The sequence below is a fragment of the Pieris napi genome, chromosome 9 (assembly GCF_905475465.1).
Source record: "Pieris napi chromosome 9, ilPieNapi1.2, whole genome shotgun sequence".
NCBI lineage: Eukaryota > Metazoa > Arthropoda > Insecta > Lepidoptera > Pieridae > Pieris > Pieris napi.
The window spans coordinates 5,737,439-5,750,571 of NC_062242.1; the positions used below are offsets into that span (position 1 = coordinate 5,737,439).

Here is a 13,133-nt window from a genome sequence, read left to right on the forward strand (position 1 = left end):
AAAACAAGCTTACTATGTGATAAGTTAGTATTTAATAGGTTACGAGTTTACAAATCGGCTTAGGGGCCGTTCATAAAATCCGTCACACTAAAATCAGCCTTTTTTGACCCCATCCCCCCCTATTGTCACGCTGTGTCACACTTTCTGTGACCCTCTCTAGAAATATTTCGTCACAAAAACTAAGACTCTCTCAAGTATTGGAAAAACAAAGAAACTAGTTGTGACGGAACGCCGCTAGAGTCGCGCCACAGATAGCGCTCATGTCAAAAAATAATAAACGGCGAACGTCACGTTGCCGTATACCCCCCTTCCCCCATTGTCACACTAAGCCAGACTCCTCCCCACCCTTTGTATGCGAACGTATTTTATGAACGGCCCCTTATGCAGAAATAGCAAAATTTTCAAGGCAACTAACCGACAGTCTGGTTAAGGTTTGTCCTTCCAGGTCTCGGATCAAAAGCGGGTATGAGCGCTGAGAACTGTCGCTTAAGCACGAAGTCATCGTCCCAGGGCTTGCGTGCGCGCCACACAGGATTCGAACCACGTTGTACAGCTTCTAGGGCTTCCTCTTCCATCAGAGATAAAAGATTACGGGACACCTGCAACTATTGTTACTTTGATAAACACTAAACTTGTATTTTGAACATAAAATAATACGACACAAATAATAAGAATCCAGGAAATAATAGTAAGGAAGCCTAAAGAACTTAATCCTGCTTTGATATAATAAAAAAAATATTATTAGAAAAAAAAATTCGAAAACAAAAGGAAAATAAATTTCTACGCATGCACTGTTCGCTATTATTTAAAATTATTTTTTGTTTTACTTTAGAGTGAAAGTACTAAAAAAAATTTTTTTTGACGTTTTGAAATATTCTCCAAAAATACTTACGCAAGTAACTCTAGGTAAGTCTTGGTAAGTGGTTTCGTTTTCTTTGTCGCTATCGAGAGCATCATCCCCATCATCATCGTCTTCCAATTCTGTCAGAAGGGCAGGCGCGCGACAGGACTCCAAGAAATCCTCTAGAGACACCTGAAATACCACCAATCTCTCGTGACTCGTAAAATATAAACAAAAAAAAGTATGGCTCCAAAATCACCCACGGCTTATACTGTCTACCACAAGTATATTTTTATTTACACACTTTTAATAATATTGATAATACGTGTTATTTCTAGGAAAAAAAGTAAAAACGACTTCTGGGCATTGACTCTTATTTATCGGGAATTATACCGAAGTGTTTGTTTATAACGTTTATAGTAACTCAATAATAACAACGCTATATCCATAAAACAAATAAAATAAATAAATCAGTGGCGTTACAACCATTTTTAGGTCTGGGCCTCAGATATCTGTAATTGTTTCGTGATCATTTGCCAATCTTATAGGCAAGTAGGTGATCAGCCTCCTGTGCCTGACACTTTTTGGATCTAAGGCAAGCCGGTTTCCTCACGATGTTTTCCTTCACCGTTCGAGCGAATGTTAAATGCGTACATTGAAAAACGTCCATTAGTGCACAGCCGGGATCGAACCTACGACCTCATGGATGATAAAACAAATTTAAAATTAAAAAAAAAACCACTTTAATTACTTTTTAAAAAAATACTCAATAGTTGTACCTGTTCACTCTCGCTGGATGTTGAAGTAAGTGATAAGGTAAGCGCATTCTGTGCGTTCGGCGCAAGGGATGGATAGCTTTGTGCGGCCGAAAGTAGGCCGCCGGGGAAATTACTGGACAGCGCTAGACGTACCAAACTACAAAATAAAAATGTCTATAAAATCTATAAAATTTCAAATATTCTAATAAAACCACCCTTGAACTGTATGTTTTGATAAAGATGTTTTTTGTTAAGAACCACTTACCTAGGGAATAAGCTACTGGGATTGTTGCGGTTCGATCTCTGTTGGTTGGAATTATTTCTGGACGCACTTGACATTCGTCCAACACCCAAGGATTCCAACAAACGAGCGGCACCCTGCAATTCACACATAATTTTTATTACATATATTAACACAAAAAAACTATTTCTATTTTTTTTTCATTCTGGTGATTTGATAGTGAAACAATTATGATAAAATACAATGCATATTTGCAGTTAAAATTGATTTTTAAGCCAATTAAGTAATAGATATATATAGAAGTAATTAAAATTTTAGTTTTTGATCCAATTTAATAAAGTACATAACTGCACTGACTTCGGGCTAGATATCAACTAAATACAGTGATACGATGAACATCGAGGATTAGGAAACTACTTATATAGTATATAAGAGTTTTGTTTTAAGGGAGCTTTATAATTGCTTTATATTACCTGTTGTGTCAAATCTGGTTCACTAGCACTCATTGTGCCGCTTCCTTGACCATCATTTTTGTGCTCCACATATTGGCTATCGCTATTCTCGTTTTCTTCGCACTAAAATAAAAAAAAATACGCATATAGCCTAATATATAATACAATAAATGTGGCTCATGAGAATAACGTATAATACACAACCTACAAAAAATCAACACAATTTATAAAAATAATCGTATATATGCTACAAACACAAATACAAGATAAATTCATCAACAATAATAACACTAACTACAAAATCAATGACTGTATCTACTGAAAAATATCCTCCCTCATATTCTGAGACATCATATTTATGCGCTTTAATCGTTATGTCATTACGTATACGCATGTATACGCGAACGTAAAACGCCATCATAAATTGGTTCATCCACCTTCACGGGTACTTCTCTAAAGCTTATTTATTACGGCATTTAGTTTCAATATTTATAATTGTTTTTTTTATAACTCCATAACGTTATTGCGGTCGCTTAAAGACAAAGCTATATAGCAGATTTGTCTTGTCTTTTAGTGGATTTTAAACAATGGACTCTTCATAATCTATTTTTGAATTTTTATTTAATAATAGGAATATACCATTGATACGCCAATACAAAGGCGCCCATTTAAACCCATCATCAATGTTTATTTTATTTTCTTAACCGTTAAGCTCACGCAAAACACAGTTTGGTTATGTCGAACTGATCGTAAAATTTTATAAAATAAACTAGCTGACCTGACAAACGTCGTTTTGCCATGTACATATATCATTTATAATAAAAAATAGGGGTTGATCGTAGAGGGGTGAAAATTAGGGGTTGTATGTATTTTTTAATGCTGTATCATAAAAAAATAATAAAAACTAAATTAAAATGTTAACTAAAAATTTAGGGGGATGAAAAATAGATGTTGTCCGATTCTCAGACATACCCAATATGCACACAAAATTTCATGAGAATCGGTCAAGCCGTTTCGGAGGAGTTTAACTACAAACACCGCGACACGAGAATTTTATATATTAGATATGAAATATTCAAATATTACTTTTAGTATGTATGAACGCGAACGTGTCTCAGAACAAGCGGGCAAATATACCTGTATGTGCAGTCTGTTAGCATTATTACGCAGCGTGTGCAACAGGGTGGCGGGTAAGGCCATCAACTCGCTCGAAAGCAAGGCGTTGGCGCTGTTCCGCTGAGCCTCACCGGAACTGCGTCTGCGACGCTCCTCCTTCGTAACACACTGCTCTACACTATTTATAGGGCCCGCGGTCGAACCACTACTAGTATTTACAAGCCTTATCCGGTTTAGGACTTCGAGCTTACCGCTTGTTATTCGATTAGCAAACGTGTGTTTAGTAACGGTGTTAAGAAAGTTCTTTGTCGAACTGTTCGTCAATAATAAATGTGTGAAAATTTTAAGTTTACTTAAACACTAATCATCCCATATAAAATTAGTTATCGAGGCACCTGTTAAAATTTCTATTCTTTTTCTATTCTTACGAGCACGTTAGACAGTTTAGTACTAGCAACATTTAACAACGAACAATATAGCAAACTCACCTCCTGACTGTTAGATTCCGGTACCGGTTCTTTGGCTGGGTATGGTTTGGTTATATCAGTAATACTAGTAGGCCCCATTTCCATATTCGTTAAAGAAGTGTTCGCTAAATCTGCCATACAATTGTTACCTTCCGCACCCAAAGTTAGCGATTCCACGATTGTGGCGAGATCTGTCAAAGTTCAGAAGCTTTAAAATGTGTGCGACAATTTATCATAGATAGGCCTAGTAATTCACACCAATTGACCTAGTCCCATGCTAAGCTGGTGAAGCTTGTATTACTGTGGGTACGGATATACATACATATTATAGATAGATAGACATATAAATACATATATTTAAACACCCAAGACCTAAGCACAACACCAAATGCTCATCACATCGATGTTCGTCTCAGCCGGGGATCGTACCCGGGACCCATGGATTCGCAGTCAGGGGTACTAACCACTGGACCAATGAGTCGTCATTTCTCTTGTTAACTAGTTAAAGGGACAGTTTCGGGGTAGGATTAAGATTGTATGCTAAGCATTACTCCAGTATGTCAAAGGGTTGTCAAAATTAGCGCAAACATTCTGAATCTTTCTTTATTAATATTTGAAAGTATTAATAATTAATTACCAGTATTAATATGGTGCGTGGAGTTATTGATAGCTGAGAGATCCGTAGCGTGCATACGCGGTCGCGTCATATTACTTGCCATCTCCTCTCCTGATATGTTATCAGCTGACGATGCTTGCTCCGTAGACGCAACAGAAACCTGAAATATTTGTATAATATTTTAATAAATTTTCTGTTTGTCATCCAAATATAAAACAATACAATAATCAATGAAAAGGTCATAAAAAGGTCTCAACACATATATGGAGACGAGCTAAAGTTTTGATCAAAATGCCCGTCTTTTAAAAATTAGTACGCCTTTTTCATGAAGAATATTCGTTCGGAAATACTTTAGTGAAAATATAATAAATAATAATAACACTTGACTTAATAGCCTTCCTCGATAATATTAGTACAGAAAAGTCATACCTGGTTATCATTATTAGTAGCATCCGGTAAACTTGGTGTTGAGTGACTCTTTCGCGAACGTGCGTTTGTATTATGTTCGTAGCCTCCTACTAACTTCAAGTCGAACTTTCCGTCCGCACCCATACGATACGAGTTACGGCCACCATGATCCCACCTTTGAAGGGAAAAATAACAAAAAATTAACAATTTATGTATATTTAAATATACAATAGTAGTAGTAATTGTTGGACAATGTTCAACAAAGAACATTTGATTAGTGGAGGCAAGCGGGCAGAAGGTTCATCTGATGTTAATTAACAACGCCGCCCATTGACACTCACACTACCACAAGGTTCGCAAGTGCGTTACCGGCCTTTTATACTTTTAAATCTGTATTTTGAAGTGTGTCTTAAATATGTAAATTTTAATATTGATTGCATCATTACTAAGTTTTTAAATTCCTACCTAACATCAACCCATCCGTTGTGAAGGTCAGATGTGACAGTGCCCATTGCTGGTTGGGCGCCATCTTGATCCCTCCACTTCCAGTCGGGCCCCCTAGCGACTCTTGCGCCTACGCACACGCCACGTGCATTTCGTGACATTCGACGCGTACGACTTCCGCTCCCCGTGCTAGCTGACGTCACAGCTGCCACGCTCGTGGGACCGCCTACTTGACGAGGTACTGAGTCGATAACGCTTATTACCTAAAGAGAAAATTATCATTTGTTACTATAATAAGATTAGGTTAAATATTTTATATAACATTTAAATAGTTACGTAGAGGTTTCGAGTACTACAAAAACTGATTTTTCAAACATTTTAAATCCAGGTTCATCAGGTTCATATCTTAAAAATTATCAGTGAAAAGTTTTTTACGGTCATTAAACCACTAATAAAATCATGAAATGGGCCCTAATGATAATTTTGATATTTTTATAATATGGCTTTTGATTTTTATTAAAATTAATAATATATCATTGTAACAGCAATAGCTTAAGGGGCCGTCTCCACAAGCGAGAGAATCGCGACGATACAATCGTCCTACCATTTCTATACAATCTCATAGAACGTGTCTCCACACGGCGGTCTTAACGCGGCGATGCGACGGGTGGTTGAGTGCGCGCGAAAAGTCATAACATCGCTGCGAGCCTGTCGCTACTGGTGGCGCGCACGTTGCGCACTCGCCACGGAACGTGGCGCTCTCGCAGAGAGCTCGCGACGTGCGTGACCATACATCAATAAAAACAATACATCCATAGTATAGTATATTTCATTACAAGTGCGGAAAGCCTGTCATTGCAAAGAGTTTCGACAAATGTCTACCCGAGCCGAGGCGCAGCCGAAGGTGAGGGTTGACAGTCGGAACAAGTTGCAATGACGGTTCCGCACGTGTACTGAACGACTATTTTTAATACAGTTGCGAAAAAATTATGCAATTTAATAAAATAATAAAAAAACAATAAACTCAACTCACTAATCATTTATTTCTTATACAAATTATTGTACACATATACATTGGTACAGTTTTTTTATACTAACTGGAGAAGTTTTAAGGTTGCATATTTATTTACTGTTTGAGACAAACTATTATTTATTTCGTATGATTTTTCATGTATATTTAATATATAATATAACAAACAACAAAACGCGCAAAAATTTTTTTTTGGAAAATGGCGCCAACCGTAAAAGAATATAAGCAGATTTTTTTTTTCTTCACCCATTCTGGGTAGGCAAAGGGAACTATGCCCATACAGCCAAGTCTTCAGTACAATTTTTTATTGATATGAAATGAAATTTAAGGAGATGAAATGAAATCTAACCTAACTCATTGAATAAAATCATTAAATCTTATATTGAAACAAAGCAGTAGCTTCTTTTTAGAAATATTTGCATGAATCATAAAAATTTCTATGATTTTTTTTTAGTAAAAACTTCGTGGTTGGTTTTTTCTTTTTTTTTTTTTTTTTTTTTAATATTATGGCAATAGCTTCAACATTTTTTCTTTTTAATAGACATTATTTTGACAGTTGGGAAAGAAAACGCACTAGTTCGGAAATGGTAAAAAAAAAAGCACGAGTGTGTAATAGCCCACATCCCGAACGCTATACGTCCCTGCAATACGCCACTTTTTGAGCAACTGTATTAAAAAATAATTATTTTATTGACTGATTTAGACACTACTTATTTCGGTCTCGTCTGGCACCACTGAACTCTAAATGAACACTGAACACAATAAGAGCACAACGTGTTGTCAAAGAAACGCGGCGATTCCGTTACGAGTCGTTGCGGATACGCTGTGATTCCGTTACGAATCGCGACGATACGCTGGCGGAATAATCGTTCGTTCGTGGAGATTACCCGACGATAAAAACGCGGACTCGTCGCGATTCTCTCGCTTGTGGAGACGGCCCCTAAGAGAGGATAAAAACGCTGGCGGAATAATCGTTCGTTCGTGGAGATTACCCGACGATAAAAACGCGGACTCGTCGCGATTCTCTCGCTTGTGGAGACGGCCCCTAAGAGAGGATAAAAACGCTGGCGGAATAATCGTTCGTTCGTGGAGATTACCCGACGATAAAAACGCGGACTCGTCGCGATTCTCTCGCTTGTGGAGACGGCCCCTAAGAGAGGATAAAAATAAGTCTTATTACATACCTTTCCGTAGACCTCGAGTCCGGACAGCGATAGATAGTGACTTTGTCCTGAAGAATTCTTCCCATTCTGTTGTATGCGAAGATATCTGTATGGTATATCACAACGCACGCGCCAAGTTGCCGTACTTCCGGGCTCTTGCAACGCCTGTTCGTCCGTGTGGGTCACTAAAGTAGTCCACGTCACACCATCCGCTGACATCTGACACAGATTACAACATGATTACTACGAAAGATCTACTTAAAATAAGGATCAAAATATATAGATTTATGAAATTTTATATATTGATATCTAAGTATAAAATATGTTTTAAAAACATAAGCAAAGGAGATAGGTAAATAAAACTGGACGTCAAGAAAACAGTTACTGTAAGTTCCTAAAGGTGTGGAATGGAAGAGTACTGGCAACAAAATCACTCTATGGAAAATAAAGTACAAAAGTGACACCGCTATATATCTTGCCAGAAAAATAATTTTCTACTATCGCATTTTCGGCTTCATCAAAATGCTCTGCAAAAACGTTCAACAATTGAATTCAATTGTCCTATTATAGAAGATTTTATCCTAAAACTAGCTGATCCGGCAAACATTATTTTGCCATGTATATCATTTATAATAAAAAATAGGGGTTGATCGTAGTGGGGTGAAAATTAGGGGTTGTATGTATTTTTAATTGATAAATTAAAAATTAAAAAAGAAAAATTTGGGGTGGACTACCCTTAACATTTAGGGGGATGAAAAATAGATGTTGTCCGATTCTCAGACCTACCCAATATGCACACAAAATTTCATGAGAATCGAGAAGAAAATTGAGCCGTTTCGGAGGAGTTTAAAAACAAACACCACGACCCGAGAATGTTATATATTAGATAGACTTCCACAAACCTGGAACAACCAGTTCCTTAGTGCTGATCGCCCGTACCCGCGTGCGTGTCTCAACGTATACGCAGTGGGGATAACATTGAGGCCGAGGTCTAGAGCTATGAAAGCACGTCTATCATCATTTGTGTGAACATTCAACGGTTCTGGTGATCTCGAGAGGACATCTTCAGCTCTCCCATAAGGTAATTGTCGGCCATCCGATGACCAAACGCTGACGAGCGCGTGTGCGCCTGGATTTACCCATTCGCAAGTACCACCGTTGCTTCCGATGAAGTAAATTATGCCGTTATCATCGAAATCGTGCTGTGGATACAAAAATGTGTTAATATATTGTACCGAGGCAAAACAATGATTTTTTACAAAATTTATTTAACTATCATAAAAGACAAAGATGAAATTGTAAACTTAATTATTGTTTTAATCGTGTTATTTAACATACTTAATACAACATTATTGTAAATTATTTAAATGTTCACATAAAATAGGCTTTAATGGGTAATATGAATAAAATAATAATAATTAAAATTGTTATTAACTAAGTGAATACATTAGCCGTGGTTTCCTACTATTGTTTTATTTTTATTTTTTTATATTATTTCCTATACTTACGTCATACGTGAAGTTAATTGGGGCTTCCGACTTTATTCTCTGAACAAAATTGTATGTAGATCGCTCCATATCGTACCACTGACGCGCGACAGATTTAGCGAGGAAACGCTCCAATTGTCTAATAGTCGTTAAAGCCTCGACTCTAAGATTGCGGTTGCCGTTATTTGACGTCGTGTCTTCGCTAGTATCGTCATTTGCACGTTCCACGCGAAGCCTGAAATTTCATTTGATAATTAAGGCTCTAGTAGACTAGAAATCCTGGCTTTAAAAGTACAGCGAAGAATAATGTATTTATTTTGTAAAAGCTGCAACTGGGTATTATTATAGTTCTACTAGCTGACCCGGCAATCGTTGTTTTGCCATGTACCTACATTATATCTAGAAAACATTTTTTAGTTCAATATAAATAACTATCTACTATAATAAAAAATAGGGGTTCGTCGTAGAGGGGTGAAAATTTAGGGTTGTATGTATTTTTTAAAAATTAAAATTTCGTCCGAAAAATAAAATGTTAGGGGTGGGACTACCATTATCACTTAGGGGTATGAAAAATAGATAGTAGCCAATTCTCAGACCTACTGAATATGCATACAAAATTTGATAAAAATCGGTTGAGCCGTTTCGGAGGAGTATGGTAGCTAACATTGTGACACGAGAATTTTATATATAAGATTAAACATTTTGTAATAACACTTTTATGCATAATTATTTGAACGTACCTATCAATGCATATATATATTATTTGGACCACAAAATTAGGACAAACACATGATTAACCAAACAAATAGACAAACATAAAAATATTCAAACAATGCCGTCCCTAAATATGTGAACACGGCCAGCGATTTCAACGTACCTAATACGCTTAGTAAGATGATGTAAAGCAGAAGGGTGTGTTGTTGGTGCATCCAGTACAGGCGCAAGCACGGGAAGTCGTTCCACACTCTCTAGCACCGCGACAAGCCGCGACGCGACCGTGGCGCCAGTTTCTCCTTCCTTTAACCACTCGCGAATAATGCGCTCGCGCTCAGATAGCTGATTTGGTCCATCTGAAGCAGAAAAAAAGAAAGAGCATGTGATCACTTATTTAAATTAAAAAATACTTTAAAAATCAAAGATTGACATAACAAGATGATAAAGTAATTTTAATGTATATAATATATCGGTTCTGACTTGAAATTTGTAAGGATATATTATATATTTCAGAGGGTAATTTTTTACCCAAACACAACAAATACAATATGATAGTAACTGTCTAAGGGTAAGATTGAGAACCGAGACTCGGCGCTAATTCTCTGTCACAAACGTAAAAAAAATTGATTTTAAAAAACAGGAGTCATAAGTATAATTTCTGAATCACTAGCATAAAACTAAATAATATACAAAGGTATAGTTTCGTCTTAAGCTTCAAGCTGAGGCCGCTAAATTCGCCGAATATTACACATAGATGTACAACCTCCTATCCGGTTAATATTTTATTAGGGAAAATGTTGATTGAGTTAAAGTATCTTAATTCCACTCACCACTGGGTTGTGGAGAAAGAACCTGCAAAAGTGCAGGAGCCAAGCCTGAAGATTCCAATTCGTAAGCGGACAGCAGCTCTTCGCCAGATAACAACTCTGTCAGATGGTTCAGTGTTTCTTTCAACTCCTTCTTCCAATCACCTAAAGTAGTAAAACATGAATTTAAACTATCCATAGTCATGACAAGAACAAATTTCAGTCCCTTCTTCATTGATATTTTTAAAGTCATTTCATTCAAAATCAAACAGAAGGACCTCTTGGTTATTCACTTAAAGCCACGGCGGCGTTTTATTCTTTAAATTTATTAATTCATCCTTTTTGTAACAAAAATAATAGCAACACTAATAACTTAAAAAAACTTAGTACCAGCAGCATCCGTGGAGATTTTATAAAGCATTGCCAGTAAGGCTCGTAGTCTAGCAACAGGCGCACGTGGTTGTCTGCACGCGGCGCTCGCTAAGTGACGGGAGTACAACGCACGTGCTCGCTCGCCAACCTAATAATAAATATATTAAATAATACATTTTTCACAAAGATTAATATTATTATTTATTTTTTTCTTTCGAATACACAAGTAGGCTTTCTGTAGTGACCACTTTGATGTCAACAGTGAGTTTGGAAGGATAACAATGTAAAGTACATTAAAGGTTTTAGATTGATCAAGGCAGAACATAAAATTAAGTAAAAATATACTAAAGAGTTGTGTGTATTTGAAAAGAATAAATTTATAAACCTAATAAAAACATCGATACGATAATGCTATATGTATATACTCTTTTTACTCTATATGGGCTCTTGGATTATGTAGATTTCATGTTTCTTGACCACTAATCATAAAGGTTATTTTGAGTTAGTATTTTTTTCTTGTTTGATGTTATAACATACCTGAGCCTTCTGTGCCTCAGTTTTAGCGGAGAGTCGGCTACGCCCTTGAGCCGCATTACCGTTACTTGTCACAGCCGGCCGACGATCAGCCCACCCACTTGCTAGGTCGGGACCTAAAATAATTTACAATAAAAAAATGTTTTGCGTAATTCGTAATGTAATAATCTTAAACGATGTCGAAATAGAGAGAGATTTTAGTTTTATTTATTTGTATTTAAAAAGATAACAATAGGCACTGAATTATAGCAGCCTTGCGATTCTGTAACTCACTTTTCCAACTTCACAGCGAATTACGCTCTAAAATCACTCGTGAAGGAGTCATTTTACGATTTGGCATTCGTTTGATAAATAATGAGGTACTTATTAAGCCTTTTATTTTAGCTTTCATAACTATTACTTTTTATAATGTAATTAAATATCCTACAAATCAAAAAGTAGATGTTATTAATTAGATCTATGTGAGGTGGGTTTGAATTGGTTTTTATTATATTTTAGTTGTACTACTTTTTAAGGTTTTATAAGCCTACGATGGCAACAAAATTCTTCATAAGTAGTGTTATATACGGCTACAAAATTATTAGACAAAAAAGACCTAGCCCACAAATAATGCAGATCTTAACAGGACATGGGGCGTTTGCTGAATACCTGCACAGATTTGGCTTGAAGTCAGTCGTGTACGTGCGACTCACAAACAAGTCAGACAGTGACACATCTCATTATAGAATGTCCTGTATTTGGAGCCTCCAGGTGCGATCTCGAGCAACAAATCGATATAAAGGTAACAACCGAGCATTTACCGGATATATGTATTAAGAAACTTCAGATCGCAACTGGAAGATTTTTGCAGTAAGGTAGTGAGATGTGTTACACACTGCAACAAGAGCGTAGCAGAGGTGAGACAGGCCACTAGCCCAGTATTATATATTATTATAGTAGTAATATATGTATTTGTATGTATGGATATATATATTAGGAAATTTCTTAATGTATGTATATATGTTTGTACAAAATATATGTATAAAATAAGGTCCCGCACCACAAGAGTCGGGGATATTGGGAAATTTATATATAAAAAAAATATTTAAAAAAATTAAAAAATTAAATAAAAAAAAGCGTACGATGGCTCGATCTGAACCACCGACGCTACTCTCGAAATGAAACTCGAAGTGGAGTTGTAAATGTTCCGTTTATTGGTCGAACGATAGTGATGGTCAAACACAATTATAAAGCGAAGCAAGCTTATAACTAACGTCCGTCCGGCACGGCTGCGTAAATCTATCTAAAGGTATACAAATAATATCTTAAAACTAAGCCCAATAGGGCACTAGCGGCCTGACGCGGCCATGACGTGCGACCCGGCCGCAAGGGTAGCGGCCAAGCAACGCTGCCAAAACCGAAAGGGATTACAAAGGTATTATTTCATACATATTTCAACGACCTTAAGCAATACGATGACAAGTTCTTTAATTATTTGTGGATGAGCAAGTCTTCGTTTGAAGAACTGTTAAGAAAATACGTCACGGCAGCCACGGCTAGTGCGCGCAAACTGATGTTTATCTACAGGAAAATTAGATCTCAGTGGCCGCAGCGGCCAGCGACCAACCACGGGCCGCAGTTCAATCTCGCTGGCCGCTAGTGCGCTATTGCCCTAAAGCCTAAAAACGTTGGTAAACGGGACCGA

The 13,133-nt window shown here is 36.8% G+C and overlaps 1 protein-coding gene across 11 annotated transcripts in view; it reads right to left on the reverse strand.

Moving 5' to 3' along the window:
• Window positions 1–13,133, reverse strand: part of LOC125052210 (E3 ubiquitin-protein ligase Ufd4) — a 33,912-nt gene that overhangs the window by 9,029 nt on the left and 11,750 nt on the right. For 5 of the 11 annotated variants that reach the window (XM_047652879.1, XM_047652878.1, XM_047652883.1 and 2 more), the window contains 17 exons: window positions 11,453–11,565; window positions 10,934–11,063; window positions 10,568–10,708; window positions 9,901–10,093; window positions 9,045–9,258; window positions 8,439–8,738; window positions 7,558–7,755; window positions 5,365–5,606; window positions 4,921–5,074; window positions 4,513–4,651; window positions 3,897–4,066; window positions 3,430–3,576; window positions 2,314–2,415; window positions 1,865–1,977; window positions 1,621–1,756; window positions 893–1,033; window positions 416–605 (listed from right to left, as the gene is read on the reverse strand). In XM_047652879.1, the coding sequence (XP_047508835.1) occupies window positions 416–605; window positions 893–1,033; window positions 1,621–1,756; window positions 1,865–1,977; window positions 2,314–2,415; window positions 3,430–3,576; window positions 3,897–4,066; window positions 4,513–4,651; window positions 4,921–5,074; window positions 5,365–5,606; window positions 7,558–7,755; window positions 8,439–8,738; window positions 9,045–9,258; window positions 9,901–10,093; window positions 10,568–10,708; window positions 10,934–11,063; window positions 11,453–11,565 (2,823 nt within the window). The remainder of the gene's footprint in view (window positions 1–415; window positions 606–892; window positions 1,034–1,620; window positions 1,757–1,864; window positions 1,978–2,313; window positions 2,416–3,429; window positions 3,577–3,896; window positions 4,067–4,512; window positions 4,652–4,920; window positions 5,075–5,364; window positions 5,607–7,557; window positions 7,756–8,438; window positions 8,739–9,044; window positions 9,259–9,900; window positions 10,094–10,567; window positions 10,709–10,933; window positions 11,064–11,452; window positions 11,566–13,133) is intronic. The other 6 variants (XM_047652886.1, XM_047652881.1, XM_047652887.1 and 3 more) reach the window with 4 other exon arrangements.